The 21,555-nt window shown below is 41.4% G+C and overlaps 1 protein-coding gene across 1 annotated transcript in view; it reads left to right on the top strand.

The window, feature by feature from the left end:
• The window catches only part of LOC126106682 (uncharacterized), a 379,708-nt gene that overhangs the window by 185,344 nt on the left and 172,809 nt on the right, over positions 1-21,555 (top strand). Inside the window, exons 6-7 of the mRNA XM_049913049.1 lie at positions 5,019-5,084; positions 10,945-11,013. Coding sequence (XP_049769006.1) covers positions 5,019-5,084; positions 10,945-11,013 — 135 coding nt within the window. The remainder of the gene's footprint in view (positions 1-5,018; positions 5,085-10,944; positions 11,014-21,555) is intronic.

Here is a 21,555-nt window from a genome sequence, read left to right as displayed (position 1 = left end):
GCGCTCTCATTATACTGAAAGCATGATTCTCCAATGGAATTGTGGCAGTTCTTTTCCTCCACCTGGCTGAGCTGTGACATATCTTAAGCTTCTCCCGTGCTTTCTGCATTGCCCTCCAGGAAACTCTTGTTTCCAGCAATGCCGACCCATGCTCTCCATGGCTTCTGGGGATATTTTGAGGATTGCACTGAATATGATAGGGTGTCAGGTGGAGTTTGCACATATGTTGTGGACTCTGTGTATAGCAAACTTGTGCCTCTTGATACAACATTAGAGGCCGTGGCTGTTTAAGTAACGGCATTGAAGGATTTTACCATCTGTTATGTTTATCTCTCTCCCATGATGGAGTGTCTCAGAATACAGTCTGTATGGTTTCTCAGCTCCCCCCACCATTCCTAATCTAGGATTACTTCAGTACCCATAACCCTTTGTGGGGTGGAACCATGATTACTGGCCAGGATAACGACATCAAAAATTTAATGGCAGGCCTTTGTCACCTGAATGCTGGTGCCCCCACACACTTCAGTCTGGCACATGGAACTTACTCACCCATTGATCTTTTCGTTTGCAACTGTAGTTTTTTCCTCTCCATCCAGTGGAAAGTCCATGTGATATGTGTAGTACTGACCACTTCCTGATCTTCCTGTCATTCGCCATTCTGTTGACAGCTGACTTAGATCCCTGTTTCTTTGGGATTCCCATCCACTCATTGGAAGACAGTATCGTGGTAGACCTCAGAAATTGCCAAGGCCATTAGAGATTGCAGGTGGGCTCTCCAGCACCATAAGTGCTATCCATCGACGGAGCACCTCTTTGCCATTAAATGGCTCTGTGCCTGTGTCCTCCACCTAATAAAATGACGGAAGGAATGATTCTGGGAATGATATGTTTCAACCATTGGACCAATACCCCTCTTTCACTGGTTTGGGTGATCAGATGTGTCTGTGGGTGCCAGTCTCCTGCCTGTCCGGCTAGCCGCACGGTCTAACACGCTGCTTCCTGAGCGGGAAAGCATGCCAGTCCCTGGTTCGAATCTGCCCGGCTGATTAGTGTCGAGGTCCGGTGTGCCGGCCAGTCTGTGGATGGTTCTTAAGGAGGTTTCCCATCTACCTCAGCGAATTCAGGCTAGTTGCCCTTCTTCCACCTCAGTTACACTATGTCGCCGATTGTTGCACAGACATTGTCTCCACGTACGCGTACACCATGATTACTCTACCACGCAAACATTTGGAGGGTTACACTCGTCTGGTATGAGGCGTTCCCGGGGGGTCCACTAGGGGCCAAACTGCTCAATAACCATAGGTTCGGGGTGGGGCGGTGGTGGGATGGGTGGAGTGCTATGGCCTGTTGTGGGTTGTGAACCACTGGGGGCTACGGCGGGACGAAGCCTCTGTCGTTTCTGGGTCCCCGGTGTAATACACACAATACACACACACTAGTGTCCTGCAGGTGTAATTAGTATTTACTTGTACAGTACTGTCTTCACTGCCCCAGATGTTGTTACCAAAAATTTTTCTCTGCATTATGCTCGAGTCTGTCTGCCTGAGTCCTCGAACTGCAGGTTGGGCGAGTGCACTGGTCCTTCACTTCATGCCACTGGAGCCCTGTAGTGCTGCATTCAGTGACTAGTGCCTTAGCTCTTTGCCCTGATACAGCTCCAGGGCCAGAGTGCATCCACAACCAAATGCTCAAATGTCTATTGATGGATTGTGAGTGTTGTCTCATTACCAGTTTCATCTGTGTCTAGAGAAAGGGTGAGATCCCATCTCAGTGGTGAGAAACCAAGTAAGCATCCCATAGAGGTGGGTGGCTATCAACTAGTTAGTCACGCCAATGTTCTCCGTAAGTTGCTCAAGTGCATGGTGAGCCAGTGGCTCTGTTAGCTCTTTGAGTCTCAGGGCCTCCTGGTTCTTTACCTGAATGATTTTCATGAATGCCATTCAACTGCTGATAATTTGGTCTGCCTGGAGTATGCCATCCAGGCAGCTTTTGACCAATGTCAGCACCTTATTGCTGTCTTCTTTGACCTACAAAAGGCTTATGACACCACATGGTGACACCACATCCTCACTACTTTACTGAGTGGAATCTCCTGGGCCCACTCCAGATTTTTGTCCAGAACTTTTTGTCACCCCATACTTGATGGGTTCAAGTTGGTGCTTCCCAAATCCAAGAGAATGGGTCCTGCAGGGCTCTATATTGAGTGTCCCTGTGTTTCAGGTGGCCATAAATGATCTTGCAGCAGCTATAGGGCCGTCAGTATAAACCTTCTTGCAAGTTGACGATTTTTGCTTTTACTGTTGCTCCTTATAGTGTGGCTGTTATAAACACTGGCTACAGGGTGCCATACAATCACGCAGTCATCGGCCGTCACCCACGGCTTTCAGTTTTCAGCTGCCAAGACTTGTACCGTGCACTTCTGTTGATATTGCACTGTCCGTCCTCAACCAGAACTCTACCTGCAGGAAGTCTGTCTCTATGATCAGTTATTCAGTGTAATGGAGATTTACCAGTTTTTTGAAACTGGCTTTCAGTGCCTTGTTGACATGGGATCCCCATCTTCACCAACTTAAGCAAAGGTGCTGACTAAACCTGAATGCAATCAGCTGCCTCAGTAACACCAGCTGGGGTGCAGACTGCTCAACCCTTCTACAGCTTTAGAAAGCCCTGATCCTGTCCCTTCTTGACTGTGGGTGTCTGGCATATGGCTTGGCATCACTGTCAGCATTGTGGTCACTGGACCAGACACACCACTGTGGGTTCCGAATTTCCACAGAAGTCTTTCAAACTAGCCCTGTAAACAGCTTATTCATGAAGGCTGGAGTCCCTCCATTACAAATCAGGTGCCAACAACAGCTACTTAGCTATGCTATGCACATTTGCAGCTCCCCTAATCATCCGAACTACCAGGTCCTTTTTCCTAGTAGGGCGATCCACCTCCCACAGCAGAGACCAAGAACTGGTCTCACTATTACAGTTAGACTACAGTGTCTCTGCTCTGAACTCCAGCTTCACCACTGATGCCTCTTGTCAGGAAACAACTGCACATGCCCCCACGGCATGTTCTCCAAGCTTGAATCTTTCTCGATTTATCCTTTTTGTCCAAAAGAATCACTTTACCCCATGATTTTTCACTGCCTGTTCCTGGCTGTCCTCGATGCATTTCCAGGTTGTGAAGTGGTGTACACTGATGGCTCAATGGTCATTGGACAGACCAGTGTTTCATACAAACATGCAAGGTGCAGTGAACTATGCTCCCTACCATATGGGTGCAGTGTCTTCACTGCTGAACGGGTGGCCATCAGACAAACCCTTAGCTATAATTATTCTTGAACCAGTAAGATGCTTCTAACCTGCAGTGACTGCCTGAGCAGCGTTCAGGATATAGACCAGTGCTACCCTCATCACCTATTATTCACGACTATGCAGGATATTCTTTCTAACCTCCATAAAGCTGGATGGCTGGTAATTTTTGTTTGAACCCCTGGACATGTTGGGCTCTCAGGGAATGGTGGTCCCAGAAGTGGACCTTCGGTTGACTGTACACCAACAATTGTTGGAGACCTGGAATCAAAATGGTCTGAAACAAACTTAGGGCAATAAAGGAGATCACAGCAATGTGCAGTCTTTCCTCCGCACAGGGAATCCACCGTCCTTTGTTGGCTTCACATTGACCACATTTCACTGACACATGACCTCATCCTTCTAGGTGAGGACCTACCTGACTGTAGTCCACATCCTACTAGACTGCAAAATTTAGCTGTTTTTCAACAACACCTTAAACTTCCTGACATGCTACTTCTGGTACTAGCAGCCAACGCCAAATCGGCAGCCTGGTTTTGCATTTCACCTGTGAAGTTGGTTTCTGCTTGTCTCTCTGAGGTGAGACACTTTGCCCTCTCCTGCTCTAGCCCAGGGGACCCATGTCGGCTCTTGCTTGGTGGTCTGGCATGGCTTCTACCCTTTCCACCTTTTAATTCTCTTTATTCTTTTATATTTGCCATTCGTAATGTTTTGTTTTTCCTAAAATTTTATCATCTTGTTTGAGCTGCTTGAGGTGCTTTTATCTCTCTCTCATTGTATCTTCATTACAACTCAGCTTCCTGGGGTTTGCCTTCTGTATCCTTCCTCTGAGGATTATTCCTGGTTTGATATTTACAGAGTAGAGGGTCTGATAACCTTGTGGATTGGTTACACTAACACCAAAAAAACCAACCAACCAATCTCAAATTTTCATTGTCACTCACACAATTTCTAAACACCATTGTTACTCACACAATTTCTAAACACCACTACATGAGGTTATCCTTAGGGTACTCGGGAACAGTACAATTGGGGGGGGGGGGGGGGGGAATTAGTGCCAGTGACAGCTGTGTACTCTGTCAAATGGTATACCATGTACCACCTGGGAAAACCTCGTTACGTGGTGTTTGTATATCACACAAAGAAATGTCACTGGCAGTGGGAGTTGCAGTTGCTTTGGAGGTAAGTTCAGATTGCCTAGGTTTGAAGTGACTAGTATATAAATCTTTCGATTTTCATGACATATTCTTCACAAAGACAACTGACATTGGCACATTAAAATCAATACCTGTTTCCAGGTTTAAGACTTAGCCAATATAACACCACTAGATCTAAAGAGAAAAACAAGCAGCACCTCTGGGAACAGAGCAAGTTGTGCACTGTATCAGTTCCTAGAAAATCTCCAACCAACAAAAGTTATTTTCACCTTCCACATACCAGGCTGAAATCAAAACAAGTCTGTATAAGATACAAACAGAGTCCACCTCCAGACAGTATTATGGTTTCAAGTCCATATAAGATCCAAACAGAGTCCACCTCCAGACAGTATTATGGTTTCAACACTCTGTCGTTGCATGCAGGTGACCTGGGTTCAGATCAAGTTCTGCATACTGTCAGTTGTCTTTAATGTATTCATTGTGGTGTGTAGACCGGTTTCATTTGTGCTTCTTGTACTTTGCATTTCACCTGTACTTAACTAATTTCCTTTGATTCAGGTGGATGGTAAACCACATGCAATGCCTAACCGTGAAATTCAGATCATGTATCTTAAGGAATATCCGGTAAGTACTAAAATTTACCTATGCTTACACACAAATATATTCTCTACCAGCCACTTTGCCTAACATGATTAGACAGAATGACAGGCTAGTTCCTTTCGAAAGGTTATATTTGATTTCCTCTCTCATTCCCCTCCTGATGATCTTGTCATGCTTTTTATCTGGAATGATGAGGCAGGAGGAAACTAAATGAAATATTCAGAAACATGATTTATAGTTTCTTGTTAAGTCACTTAACTTGTAAAAAACACACTTCATTTGGTTCTGTGCAAGGCAACATACGTTGTCATTGGTAACAGTACAGTTGTGCATAATGTTCTGGTTATTTAGTGTAGTAGTAATGAACCAACTTAAAGATTAAATAAAATAAGGAAACACATAACAGTAATGTTGTTTTAGACACCGGGTAGTAGGGAACGGATGTTAGGCAGTTCAACAGGCAGGCAGCAAGCCTGTCTAGAGATGATACAGGGAACCGAATACACTATTAAAACAAATCTCTGTCACCACAGCAATGAACTGAAAGAATAGTCAATACAGGTATGTTTTGAAAGATAAAGATATTAACATCTAAAAGTAAAGACCTACAAATCAGGAAAAGGTTTCTAGAAACATACATGTGGAATCTGTGATTGTATGTAAGAAATTGGCTGTAACTCCACACAGAAATGTAGGAGGAGGCAGAAAGACGTGAGGACTGCCAACAAAAACTTGGAACTTGGATTGAAGAATAAAGGAGAAAAGTCTAAATGAAACACACAGAAATGCAAATAACAAATTAGACATAATTTTGAAGACATAGCTGGCCAGATCACATTACCACATTATTCTAATTGTCAGTGGGTTTGAATAGTGGGCTGTTTTATTATTGGATAATTAATGATTCTTTAATAATATTGACATAGGGCATGGAAGACCCACATGTAAAGCCTTTTCAATATTTGTTACCCATTTCCTGACCCTGTCAGCTATCGGCAACAAAAATTGTTATCTTGTACCTCATGATCTAATATGTGCAAATCAGTTACCAGCTTCAAACTTCATATTTGGGATGTAATATAGCTTCTGTTTAGTTTCACCTCTGGTTCCAATTGTCCTGAAACAGATGTTGTACCAAAAGTCAATTTTAAAAATGTGAACTCGAAGCTTCCAAAATCAGATCAGGTAATGACAATAGTGCTTAGAAAGGCAAAAGTGTATAATCTACAATAAGGGGAAAAAAGTTAGTGTCCTATGGCTAGAATTTGAATGAGTCACAGCGGGAGCAGGATAACTCATACAAATATCCAGATGTAACAGTCTGTGGATATATGAATGATCACAAGCAGAGGCTCAGATGAAGCATGTGTCAGACTTTTGTTCATTAGTAGACTGCTAGGCAATGCAGTCAGTCCACAATGGAGTTTGCATATGAGACACCCACATGACTTACCTTAGAATATTGTTAGACTGTATGGGACTCATACCAAGTAGGCCCAACAAGGGATATTGGATATATAAAATGAAGGGCTGCACAAATGGTCACATACTTGACCCCACATGTGAGCATCACAGAGACGCTGAAAGAAATGAAGTGAAGTGGCAAACCCTTGGAAATGGATGCACACTATCCCAAGAAAGTCTGTTTAATAAATTTTAATAATAAGTTTCAAGTGATGTATCTGGGAGTGTACTACAATGCCATATGTATTGCTGATGTAGGGATTGCAAAGACAAGCTTCCCCTGATAACTGGTACAGTGAGATGGATCCTCTTCACTGTGGTTAGCAGAGTATGGATGTAGATGCATCTCTTTCCATTGTTATGTCCTGGGCGATTGAGGGCCATTGCAGCACTAGAAGTCTCTAGGCCCAATGCAGAAGAATTACAGTTGCTGTCCACAAATCTCTTCTGGTGTGTCTTCTGTGGAAGTGGGGAAGAGAGTTGGTGGAATTTCCTGTAACGGAGAAGAGTATTAGAGATTTGGCAAGTGGGAACATATAACAAGTGGCTTTCAGGTGACAGTGAGAGTTCAAAGCAGTCTTTGGAATCAGTATTAAGTGCAGTCTCTAATGTTCTACTCTGCTAACAGTATATGAGACAGTCTCCATTTATCAACTACTCCTGAGCATGAAAAATGGTCATTGTGGGACCTAAGAGAGGTGTGATATGGGATTACTTCAGTGAAAAAATACTGCAAAGTGTAAAATACGTGGGAAACTTTATTAAAAAACAGATAGTGCAACTATATCTATTAAAATGCATTAAAAATAACATACTGCTGAATATGGAGACTGCACCTTCAGGTCCTACAAGAATCTAAGAATGTCATAACTTTAAAAGAAAACTTTGATGAGAACAAGATGTGTGACTCTTTGAACCATATCTTGAAAGAGAAAAAGGTTGCTCTGTGAAATTACAGACATTAGGGACTTCCCATTTAAGCATATGATTTGACAGTTAATGCAGTCTGTTAAGTTACCATCAGTTAAATAGACGCCATTTGATCTTGTTTTCTACACTCATGTTTACAATATATTTTGTAATTATTAGTTACAAAAATAAGTTAGGGTAGTAATAGGAATATGACTTCCATTAAATAAATGAATAAACTGACAGTTTTGCACAGAACTATTTTTATTTAGTAATGATATTCAATTATCACCACTGACTTTAGTACCAAGAAAGCCATCTCTGTTCCATTTATTGTGTCTACAGTCCCCAAAAGACAAGTGGATAACATGTATTTGGCCATGGTGATAACAATAACAGAATGGGATTGCTCGTTTAAATATTTTCAGTTTTTCAGGCAACAGTTGATATATAATGTAGCTGTTAGTGAGCTTCAAAAAGTAGTATAATTTTGCAGTGGAATACTGTTGCATGTTGTTTTTGTGAAAATCTTACGAAACAAGTGTGAATAGTTACATCCATTGGTCTTTTGCAGCAAAATTTTAGGTATACATGAAAGTGCTGTGAGGGAACCCACTTCAGCACAAATACTTCACCAGAGTGAAAGATTCTTTCATAAATCTACTGCATGACTGTGGATGAGCCATCCAAAACGATGCCATCTCATCTGGGTGCACTAGCTTGGTATCGTGTGTAGGATAATTGTTTGCAGTTACAGACACCAGAAGCAACTACCAAGTTGATGCTGGTAGATGTGTTTGGATGGCTGTAAGAAGCTGAACTCAAGCAGAAGTATTCTACTATAGACAAAGATGTGACAGAACGGGAAACAGGCAGTTAAGCGATGTCTCTGTGTGAACACCCCACTCTGTTTTTTGTAGAGGCTATGGCATCTCTTTATTCTGACTCTCACTGCACTGAGTGTATGATCAAAATCCAGACATTCAGCTGACATCTTGTGGTTTTTCCCCCATTGGATTGATTAAACTAAAAGCAAATCATTGGGAAAAATCTCCCCTATCATTCTCCATACGAAACGGACAACTGTATGGCCCCATTTACATAAGCCCCTCTCATATTCAGTATCTGAGGGACAGATTGCACAAACTTATACCATACCCAACTGTAGCTTACATTTTACAATATTTAATACTTACTCTTAGTTTAAAATGTAGCACTAAAATGCGCTGTTTAATCAGCAACCAAAGTAAATGGAATTAATGGTACCTGTTATATGTATATGTGTATGGAAGAGAATCGCACTAGGAATTCCCAGAACTGAATTGATATGGAGTGAAATCTACCATTGCGGAACACATGCTGAATATCTATCCTTAATTCACATGACCGGTGTGGAAATATGTCCCCAAGCACTGTAATTTAAAATAAATAAGTGTACTGAAATGGTCCTGCAGCCACATAATCAAATGAAATAAAAGTTCAAATTTCAAGCAGCTGAGAATACTACATGTCTCAATGATTATACTTGCCCAATGGCCTTTGAAAGATGAGTTCAAAACTTGAGTGAGATTTTCTATCACAGAAACCAGCAGTAAATTCGACAAAGTTGGAAGCACTGGAAAACATGTCTCTCAGTTGAAGCTGTGCAGTCATGTAGTGGTAGTGCATAACCCTTCACACCTCTCACAGATGGGCAGACGGACTAGTGCTGAGTGCTCCTGGACAGAATGATTCCCGATAATCACTGACTGAAACTGGCCTTGCACTCAATATCTCACAGTCTGTGTAGCCATTTAGCACACAAGTACACTTCAGATGTGTGTGTTATGATGGTTGTCTCTCTCCAGCCATTGATATTTGCAAAGCATATGTAATATTTAAATAAGCATAAAAAGTCTAAAACTTAAGACATTATGAAATACACAAAAATACACATAACAAACTGGACAAAATTATGAAGACTTTTAATAATAGGCACAATTTAATGAATCATTAATTTCGTAAATACATTAACTTAGAGCTGCTATTTGAATACTTGAGGATGGAGTTAGGCATATTTCATTATAGACTTGCTTTTGTAGCACTTTTTGATCACTGGATGATTCTGTACTAACTAAATAACTTTTACGCCAAAACTGTACATCAAACAAATACATTGGTTCTATGAGTCACTGCTGCAGCTGTATGCCACCAGTTGCTATTTACATGTTGTTTGTGCACACAGCATTGCTTTAAGTGTCACTCCAAAGTTTCAGGGGCCATAAAGATTTTTTTTTTGCTCCCCTCCATATGGGCAAATTAGAAGGTGCAGCGAATTCATCTCATCGATACAAAGAGTCTGTGGTTCAAAGTTGTGATGTAGGTAATTAGAAATATCCAGATGAATTTTATAGCCAACATTATGCTGTTAGCATATGACGGTTAGTGTGAGGTCCTAGCGAGTGGGCAAGTGCTAATTCCCCCCATCCCCCACTCCATCTGGCTGAACTATCGAAACTCTGTGAGAGTATACCATTAGTTGCTTGGCTCCTCTTCACAAATTCCCTCAGCCTTCATCATGCTAGCTGACAGTGGCCATAGCTTAATGGCACTTACATGTAAAATCATATGTCAGTCGGCAATTGACAAAGGGCTGAATGTGTTTAAACATACAAGGTCTACAACAGGTATTGAACACTTCTCATATTGTAGGAATAGTATGTATATTTCTTAAGTGAACTGAATTAAATGCAGTGAAATTAAAATAATGCAGCAACAGGGAAGAAAACAACGAATATGTAACAATGTCATTTGCTATCAGTAAAAACTGAAGCCAGGCTCAAACTTCCATTGTCACTCATATGATTTCTAAATGCCACTATGTAATGTTCTCCCTTAGGGGGTGTGTGAACAGTATCACTGTTGAGGACAGTTACATACTCTGCCACATGGTACATCACGTAGCCCATGGGACAAACTTGTGTCGTGGTGTTCATAAAACATACAGGGAGGCATAATTGGCAGTGGAAGTTTGAGTTTGCTTTGGAGGTATGTTCAGGTAGCCTAAGCCTGACATGACAGATCCACAAATATTTGATTGTCATGGCACGTTCTACACAGAGAGAATTGAAGCTGGTATCGTAAAAGCAACACCAGTTTCTAGATTTAAGACTTAGCTAAGACAATACCATCGAATCTCAAGACAAAATTGGCAGTGCCTCTGAGAGTTAGAGTAAGTTATGCACAGTATCAGTTCCTTAAAAATTTCTAACTAACAAAATTTATTTTCACCTTCCACATACCAGACTGAATTTTGAAAAATGTCTTTATATGATCCAGACAGAGTCCACCTCCAGACAGTATTATGGTTTCAATACCTGGTCATGAAATGTAGGTAATCCAGGTTCAAATCAAGGTCTGGCACAGACTGCCAATTGTCTCAATGTATGCATTTGTAATATGTAGTCTGGTTTCATCTGTGCTTTTTGTATTCTGCATTTCACCTGTACTTAACTAATTTCCTTTGATACAGGCAGAGGGTGACCCAAATACAGTAGCTTACCGTGAGATTGAGTTCATAAGTATTAAAGAAGGATGTCCGGTAAGTACTAAAATTTACCTGTCATTACATCCAAATATATTCTCTGCAAGCCATTGTGCACAGCATGATTGATTAGACAGAATGTCGGTATAGTTCATTTCAAAAGGATGTATTTGATTTCCTACCACATTCTCATCCTGTTCTCTGTCTATAATGATCTCATCACTGACGAGTTGGTAAACACTAATCTGCCTTCCTTTATTCTCTTCAACACTTATTCTCTGGAATGAAGCGGCAGAAAAAAGAATAAATAAAATATTCAAAACTGTGACTGATCCTTTCTCTGTAAGTTACTTCACTTGTAAAAAACACAGCTAAGTCAATTTTGTATGAGGCAACATATATTGCCGACAATAACAATATGGTAAATAGTAAGTGAAATGTGTAGAACTTCATCATTAAAACTCCTGTGCATGCATATTATGAGAATTTGAATAATAAATCATGTATTATAGATACCAAATGCTTGAATTCAGCCACATTTGTTCAATGCGTATTCATTGACTTTGCTGATGTAAGCATTAGAAAATTAGCCTGCTTTGAATACTTCTGAGTAAATGATGTATTATAGATTTCAAATGCTTAAGTTCAACCACATTTGTTCAGTGCATATTTACTGACTTTGCTTATGTAAGCATTAGATAATTAGCCTGCTTTGAATACGTCCATTTGTTGATGTCAAATGGAATAATTTTTTGCGGTAGTGTTTGTTGCTCAGAAACATGCCGTGAGAATAAAATCTGGTGTCTATCTACGAATTTCATGTAGGCAACCATTTAAAAGATTAAGCCTGCTAGTGTCAGCCTTGCAATATGTTTATTCTTGTGTGCAGCTAATTGCAAAGAAATAGGCACAATTAAAAAATAACAGTAGCATCCATAAATACAACATTGGAAGGAACAATAACATTCACTATTCACAACTTAACCTTACTGTTGTGCAGAAAATAGCAATGTATGCATCCGTAAGTATATCTGACCACATATGTTATGAATAAAGGTGCTGACAGCTAATGAAAGTTTTAAAAACAAAATAAATTCCTTTTTGCCTGACAATTCCTTCTTCTCCACAGATTACTTTCCGAATGGATATTATCTGTGTATATTTGGATTACATTTGTCAGATTTTTAAGTAGATTAAGAACAAAAAGAATAGTTAAGTAAATGGCCAACATGTAGCCATGTTTTGACAGGGAAATTGTATGTTACTTGTAAGCCTGTTGGCTGATTCCACAACTGTTGTCAGAGACAACTACACAGATAAATTTATTAGAACACCTAGATGGACTGTAGAACTCTGGTGTAACTAACGGCAAATAGCACTTTCTGGAACAGGTAACTTCCTGTAAGTCTGCAACCTGAGATAGAGTACAAGTCTGACATTTCCTCTTACAAGTCCCTATCTAGCAAGTTATCTTCCGAGATGAGATTCCATAGGTCCTCTGTACAGGTGGTAATGTCACTCACTGATGACTGTCATAGACAGTACCTTGCTGACCTCTAAGTGTGGACCCTAACCGTGAACTGATCGTGCCATGAACTGACTGTAGAGGCCCAGAAGAGGTGGTTATATTATCACGTGCATGGGTACAGTCAGTCTGCGTGAATGGTTGCCATCAGCTGGGATGACAAGCTGATTGCTCATTGGCTCTTCATATAGCGTGATGTCATCCAGTGGGTGACTGGTGTGTGTGGAATATGTGACAAAGTAGTTCTGTCAGCTGCAGTGCACTCTCGAGGCGGTTGTTGATGTCAGTCTTGCTAAATGGTATCATCTGTTGGCAGTGCAGGCGCCAGAGGATGTAACATCCTTCCCCCTCACAGCTAGGAAAATGAAGACCTTCAGTGTTGTCTTGAACCACAACAGTGGCTATGTCTGCCTGGAGCCCAGTAATCAATTGATGCAGTAGGTTGCTGCTTCTGGGCAGTGAACCAGTGAAACATCCTCTTACTCCCTGCTGGAAGGCCAGTTAACAGCACCTGGAATTGATAAGGGTCCTGAGACAGTGATGGACCAATGAACTGGTGCACTGCCATACATCAGCAGCAGATGAACCCGTGCCATCCCAACCGCGGCACCAAATGGGAAGTAAAGGCCTAACCAGTGCGTGCTGTAGCACAGGAGGGGATCTGGGAACACAATGAGCATTGTGCCAAAAACACAGATTCGTGTGGCAGTTGCACCCCATGAGCTCGTGAGACCCTCCAGGCAGTGACAAGTTCCCAAGAGAAGAGAGCCTGGAAAGAGAGTAGAATTGAAGAGAGGAATATGCCAGGAGAACAACAAAATAATGTCACAGTGTGGGGGAGGAGGCAGATATAGGAAGGTGCCAATGGGACCATCCAAGGTGCTGTGGTGGAGGCACATACAATTGGATATGTTGGATGACAAAGGATCAAACAGCATAAAGTAGGTGACTAAACCTGACACAACAAGGCGAGGATAGTCATCCACCGTGTAGATTTGCCAAAGCGCATGGGTGGGTGATTTGGGGGGGGGGGGGGAGGGGGGAGGCAGCATCTGCGTGTTGTCCTTCCATGTGACATACAGGTACCCAGTGGAAAATTCTAGAATGACAATCCAATTTGTATCCCAAAGGAGCCCAATGGTGTGGGTGGGGGGGGGGGGGGGGCGGCAGTGACTCCTGTCAACATGGGAGAGATGTAGAGAGGGAACACTGTCAGCCACCTCTCAGACCTGGACGCAGTTGCTTGAATCATGGGCACAGAAATACAGATGCTGGGGAAAATCAGGATCCAAAATGCTAGATGATGTGTGCAAGTGCGTGACTGGAAGCTGTGCTGGCACACTGACAGTTTTACTATATACACATGTAACAACTACCACAAAGTGTCACTTCATTGTTGTTATAGTTTTTAAGTGTACCAGATGAGAAAAAAAATGTGGACAACTGATGAAAACATAAGTATCTGCATGGACAGCAGACTTGGAAGATCCAGTACCTGTTTGAAATTTAACAGTGTGTTCATCAGTGTTCAAGTCCACAAAAATCGCAAGAACTGAGACCATGTCATTATGAATAGAATGGACAGGAGAACACACTTTCTTTGTCATACCGACATGATGTATAGACCTAACATTGTGAGCAATATGTAACTTACACCTTATTTTCAAAGTCATTAGTGTAAGAATTACTTCCCCAAGCCTGAGGGGACGTGTCTGATAGAAACACAGTATTGCCTGTAATACCGGAAGAATTGGAATTGGCGCACTGCAGGTTTTGTAAACATACAATAGATTTGCTGTCCATTTTGTGGCAGAAGAGGCATTGCAATTGTCAAAAAGAGCAAGATGACCTCTCGTGATGGTTGAAGCTCTGGGTGCAAGATTTGATGGGCGATGACGGATTACCGGGAGCTGGAAAATCATTATCCCGTGCCTTAACCCGATGTTGTGGTGGTAAGCTACCATCAGATGAAGTAGAGCCTGATTATAAGTATAGCCTGATGCCTGGGTGGCAGACAACCAGCAGGAGAACAAAAAGGGGGGGGAGGGGGCTCCTGACATGCGGAGGCCAGAGGTGGAGGTGTCTGGCCCTGAACACCCGACTGATGACCACCTGTAACGGCAAGACGCTGGAAGTCATCTAAAACATTCAGTCATCATGGTGAAATGCCCACGCAGAGCTTTGACCTTGGTCGAGAGCACACACCACTGATAAATATTCATTTAATGAAAATTTCTCAGGTGAAGTAGGTCATTCTGGTCCTCCATGACCAGAGCATGAACAAGCCAATGTCTCTGACTGTGGTAGAGTGCTGCAACGCTCCATGTTTGACCGGTCACGGCTCACCTGTTGACGGCGGGACCGAGCCGCTCGTGTCCGGCCCCACACGACTCGGCTCGGTCATGTACTCGCCCCATGTCTGTTGTCCGGACTCCGGACACGCGGATAACCGAGCATGACCGGTCACCGCTGATGCCTCACCTCGCCTCGCCACGGCTCGCTGCACTGTACTTTACTGTACAAATACAACGCCCCTCTCTCTCTCTCTCACACAATGTATTTGTCTCTCTCTCTCTCTCTCTCTCTCTCTCTCTCTCTCTTTTAATACAAAAGTAACGTTTCCAAGACCGCGTACCTGACACAGCTAAATTCATAAAGCACTTTGAAAGTACAATGATATTTCAATACAACTGCGGATACAAGACGAGTCTCATTTCCAAACAGAAGATATCTTTTTCCTTTCATTAATGGAAACATTAAATAAGTGCTGTTCCCGTAATCTAGAAGACAACCATCATCATAAAGAAAGGATACAAAGAACATTACATTTACAGACGTAACTTGTCATACTTTTCATTTGCTTGTAACAGAAACAAAATTATAGTTATTGTTGATCACCAGTAAATCACTAACGCGTTCCGGATTTAATTGGCGTGGCCATATTTTAGTAACATGCCGGCTTTACTAAAGCATCTTTCACTAAGTGCGCTTGTTGCTAGGATACATAAAATATGTCTTGCAACTGCAGTCAGCCCTGGCAGATCTGTTTCATGTCTGCTCCACCGCTTTAAGATGTCATCATCATCATCTCGGGGTGCATTAAAATGCAGAGATCTACTTCATCTGCTGCGGATAATCTGTTGTTCCTCCACTCCTTGAAACGATATCTCTTTCTGGCTCGTGATGACAAAGTACTTCAAGGATCTATGATAATAAACAAAAGAAACAAGTAATACAGAACTGATGTGGAAATCATCGAAACGTTCCCGTAAAAACAAAGTGTTTTACGTACATTGGCACCCTCGTCGGAGACAAAAACAAAACTGTGCGACATGTCAGGCGAAATGTCCCAATCAGCCATCCTATCTTCAATTTCTTTCATAATATTTACTCCCGTCCTCTTAACGTCCGGGAATTTTGTTGTAAATGAAACATTGTTAACAAGAGACCAGTCTGTGTTAATGTAATGTGTTGTAAGCGTCAAATAGTGCACCTGATTACGCGAATCAGTCTACATATGAACTATAGTAGCACATGTTTTATTAATAACTTCCACAATAACAGAAGGGATTATGCTGTTTCTTATTGCATCAGCTTGTTCTTTGACATGTCTGCTTATAGTAGAAGGATGTGGCATGACATCTGCCACGTTAACTTTTCCGTAATGTGCACCTAGATGTATTAATTCTTGGCCTAGTTCTCTGAAACCTTCACTGGAAATAGCATTAAAAGGACTGATATCTTTAGCACATATTGCAAGACACTTTGCTGTAGTACTATTTTTTATTATTGCCGGTATCCCTCAAGGAGCTGTATCTTTGTGAGGTTTCTTGCAACTATGTTTCTTTAGATGAGTGGTTCCCGACTCGAAACACAATAATGTTGAGCAGTTTATGCTTGATACGTACCCAGTAGATGCACTGTTTTCGTCTACAACCAACAGAAATGTACTCCATACTTGACGTTTTAGACCTTCCCGTTTCTTCAGTGTGTAAGCATTGGTTTCAATCTTACGTCTTACTGCACTGGCTTCCTCACACAGCATGATTACAGAGAGAGACACACCACAAATGAGAAGCTTGTACTGGCTGCAGTCTCACACGGATAATGACACGTGTAATGTGTTTGCAGTTACGTGCTACGTATCCGGTCACGGCTTCTATGCTCGGTCACTACAACTAGTGCGGGCAGCCTATCCAGTTAGGGTGTGCTCGCCCCATCTCTTATTTTGTGCTCGCCTACTCGGTCATGCAGGACTCTAGACTGTGGCATCTGTGTAAGTCACTGCACAGTTCAGATTTTCCCATATAAACTGAGAGTCACGGGTTAGGCATTGCAAGGAGGCAATCCATTCAGTATGTGCTTGCCCAGATTCCTTCTAAGTACGAAAAAATTTATGGTGGGCTACTGTCACAGGTAGAGTATCTTGAAAATATGGCCCTAGTTTATTCTTTGTCTTTATAACACAAATCATTTGGTTGCTTATCCTGAAAAAACTGCTTTACAAGCTGAAGCACAGGAGCACCAGCAGTGGACACAAAAAATATACTCTTCATTACATCACTAATCCCTGAGCAGCAAAGTGTTGATCCAAATGATCCACATAGTAGCTCGACTGGTACAGTGCCAGTTGAACAGGGAGGGTGGACGGAGGTGTGGGGAGGGGGGAGGGGGGGGGGAGCTGGTGGTAGGAGACATTAGATAGACACTGAACATCTAGGTTGTGGTGTGATTCATACTTCAAGTGGTGTAGCGACTTGCCCTGCACAGCTACCAGTACATCCAACATAATCTGTCAGGGACTGAAGGTGAGTACACATGGGAACATAAAAATCTGCAGGTTTTGCCATTTGGAATATTACTCGTACAATAAGAATTCGGCACAAAATGTGTAACGAGTGGTCAATGGAATGCAAAACACTGTCCATATTTCCAGCATGGTGATAAGATGGAGTTGGTGAAACCACCTACAAAATATCTAGGGACCAGAGCAAGCACACTACACTGCATTTGAGCCATGGAAAGAAACAGAAGGTTCCATGACAGAGATAGGTGCAGTGTCAATGCAAATACTTGAAAACAGTCAATAACATGTTTGGTATCTGAGTAGGTACAGAAGAAGACGAGGCTCCGCACCACAATACCTTGTAGGTGGAAAACATGCTTAGGCTTTGAATCAGTACCGACTATGCCACTGTTGTATGTATGTCAACTGTGCCGCTGCTACGTTGTCACAGTGTAGCTGTCAAAATTACCTACTATAATGACTGTGTCAGTGTAGTGTTGGAGACAACTACACAAGTAAGCAATCCAAGTATAATAATTGCATTTATTAGAACACTCAAATGGAACATAAAACTTTGGTATAAATGAATACAAATAACAGTGTCGGGAACAGGGAACCTCTAATGAATAAGTCTGCAACCGGACATGCAATACAAGTCCCTAACAGATCCTCTTAGAAGTCTGTATTTGCTAGGTTACCTTCTGAAAAGATGTCCTGTAGATCCGCTGTACTGACAGCGATACTGCTCACTGATGACTGCCGCAGATGTTAGCTCATTAGCTTCTTATCGTGGATTTCAAACATGACTGATTGTGCCGTGAACTCGCTGTGAACTGACTAACATTGACTGCTATGTCCTCTCAAGGTGGCTGTCACTGTCAGCCATCCCTTCTGTTTATGCAACTGGTGGAAAAACAAAAAAAGTGTTGATGTGCAGGAGGTGCCAGAGGGTGCAACAGTAATCCTAGTGAGTTGTCACAAATATGATTCACAGAACACTAACCTAAACTATACCAATGCATTTACGTAGTCTTGTTAAATGTGATTTTATTGGTATGTATTGGTATTTACTTCCATTTGGCCAACAGGCCTACAGAAGAATTATTGCTTGTATTTGTTTCGCTATGTGCTGTTATAAGTTTTGTTTTTACAGTTCCTTCAGCAGAGATTCACAATTGGTGAAAAGTATTTGATCATTTGTCAACTAATTCCTGATTGTTATACATTGTTTAATTGAATACTTGATATCTTGTCAGTTGACTTTGCTTGCAATTTCCAGTATGATCTCTCACAAAGCACAGGCCTGTGATTGACAGCAATCTCTCTTTTTGGATGTGTTTAACATTTCTATTCTAAACTCTTGTGGATTGTACTAAACTGTTGTGGATTGTACAAACTATTCTAATGCATGGCAATAACAATTTATTTTGTATGCAGATTCTGAACGGCCAACCAATTATTCAATTCTTACCACGTGTTTATTTGAAGCTGAGCGTGTGTGTTTGTTCCACTTCATGCCTTTACATTTTGTTACTCCTGGGAGGACACTTCTGACCTTATTGTGACTCATTAAGCCTGTAGCGAATGGTCACTGCATTATTTTGTTTCATGAAGTGCACAACTTCAGTTGGTTTTGTGTGAAACTGAGAATTTGTGGGGATGCAACTGGTTATTGCTGCAGTTTTTATGGAATGATTTTTTTAAAGAATTGCATGAATGGATATTGCTACAGTTTTATCGAATGGCTCAGTTTCATAGATTTGCATGTCATGAGCATAATGTTCAGAAGTAACCAATACTGTTCTCTAAGCTGCTCATATATAATGTGAACAATGATGATCCTGTTACACATCCCAGAGTATAGCAGATATACAATGAGGTGACAAAAAGGGTATCTCCTAATATTATGTCGGACATCCTTTTGACCAGTGTAGTGCAGCAACTCAACATGGTGTGGACTCAACAACTCCCCTGCAGAAAATTGAGCTGTGCTTCCTTTGTAGCTGTCCGTAATTGTGAAATTGTTGCCGGTACACAATTTTGAGCATGAACTGACCTTTCGATTATGTGGGATAAACATTCGATGGCATCATGCGAAATTGTTGCTGGTGCACAATTTTGTGCATGAACTGAGCTTTCGATTATGTGGGATAAACATTCGATGGCATCATGTTGGGCGATCTATGAGGCCAAATCATTCGCTCAAATTGTACAGAATGTTCTTCAAACCCATCATGGACTGCATAACTGGAAAGAACATATAGAAATGTTGTGGGGAGGGTGAAACAAAGACTGTGTTTTATTTGCAGAACATTTGTAAGATGCAACAAACCTACTGAAGAGACTGACTATGTTACGCTTTTCCATCTTCTTTTGGTGTTCTTCTGCAAGGTGTGGAATCTGTATCAGTTAGGATTAACAGTATATGTTAAGAAAACTCAAAGACGAGCAGCATGTTTTATTATTGAGAAATAGGGGAGAGTGTCACAGACATAAAATAGGATTTGGGGTGGACATAATTAAAATATAGGCCTTTCTCATTGCTGTGGAATCATCTCATGAATTTTCAATCACCAACTTTCTTCTCCAAATATTAAAATATGTTGTTGACGCTAACTTACATAGGGAGAAATGATTATCATAATAAAATAAGAGGAATCGATTTTCACACAGAAAGATACAGGTTTCATTTTCTCTGCTCACTGTTGGAGAATGGAATAATAGAGAATTATTGTGAAGGTGGTTCTGTGAACCATATGTCAAGCACTGAAGTCTCATTTGCAGAGTATTCTTGTAGATGTAGATGTAGATTGTGGCCAAATGATTTGGGGCATTGTCATCCATAAAAATTCCATCTTTGTTTAGAACATGAAGTCCATGAATGGCTGCAGATTGTCTCAAAGTAGCCGAACATAACTGGAGGACCCAGTGTATTCCATGTAAACACAGCGCAAACCATTATGGAGTCAGCAAGAGCTTACCCAATACCTTGTCGACATTTTGGGTTCATGACTTTGTGAGGTCTGTGCCATATTGGATTGCTACCATCAGCTTTTGTCATCTGAAATCAGGACTCACCTGACCACATCATGGTTTTCCAGTCATCTAGGGTTCAGCCGATATGGCCATGAACCCAGGAGAGACACTGCAGGCTAATGTTACAACATTATCAAAGGCACTCGCCTCAGTAATAAGGTGTCAAACCTCGTTAATGCAAATTTCGCTACGTTGTCCTAACAGACATTCATCACACATCCCACATTGATGTCTGCAATTATTTCATGCAGTGTTGCTTGTCTGTTAGCACTGATATTTCTACACAATGCTGCTCTGTTGGTTGTTAAGTAAAGGTTGTCAGGCAATGCATTCTTCATGGCAAAAGCTAATGCCCGAAATTTGGTATTATCGGCACTCTCTGGACACTGTGGATCTTGAAATACTGAATTCCCTAATGATTTCCAAAATGGAATGTCCCATGCTGACGTGTGGCACCTTATATTGGGTGAATGACTCATGCATGCCAAGTGACAGATGGTCTGAAGCGGCTTCAGTCGAGTATGTAGTTCTAATTTTCCTCTGCTAGAGGATAGTAATGCACAGAGACATTCAAGAAACAGGTCAAGGTAATGTTTTTGTGAATTGTTTATTTCTTGAAGGCTATATCTCCTTGTTAATGCTGTACGAACTAGTGTGAGAAATTTTTAAGACAGTGTGAATTTTGTATCATAATATGGTAAGTAAGTTTATGGCAGAAGGAAAAGTAATTCGCGTGCAAAGAAAAATAGCTACTAAGGGGAAAGTATAGACAAAATATCAGAATGTTAAATGTTTATTTTGGGAAAAAGTACAGTACATAAGTGTGTTGTTTGTTGATTGGTTAGTCATCAAAAGCATGGACTAATGCAGTAGAATAATGTTTTTCTATTGGTCTTAAAGAAAACTGACCAATCAGAATGGAGTATTCTTTGCATGCCATTTCTCTTGGAGATAGAGAATGCTTACAGCAGTCAAAGGAGTCAGAGCCCAGCCTTTCAATTATATGGTTGTGTGTAGTATGAGCTCCGAAGGGAGTTGTGGTTTGCCAGTTTTATGCCTCAAAAGTGCTTTAAAGTGAAGACATATTTATTCCACGTGGGAAAAATATATCTAAAAACAAAGATGATGTAACTTACTAAACAAAAGCGTTGGTATGTTGATAGAGACACTAAGAAACACACACACACACACACACACAAAATTCAAGCTTTCGCAACCCACGGTTGCTTCATCAGGAAAGAGGGAAGGAGAG

The sequence above is a fragment of the Schistocerca cancellata genome, chromosome 10, assembly GCF_023864275.1.
Source record: "Schistocerca cancellata isolate TAMUIC-IGC-003103 chromosome 10, iqSchCanc2.1, whole genome shotgun sequence".
NCBI lineage: Eukaryota > Metazoa > Arthropoda > Insecta > Orthoptera > Acrididae > Schistocerca > Schistocerca cancellata.
The sequence above is the reverse complement of the archived record's forward strand: the minus strand, read 5'-3'. Positions and strand labels throughout refer to the sequence as shown.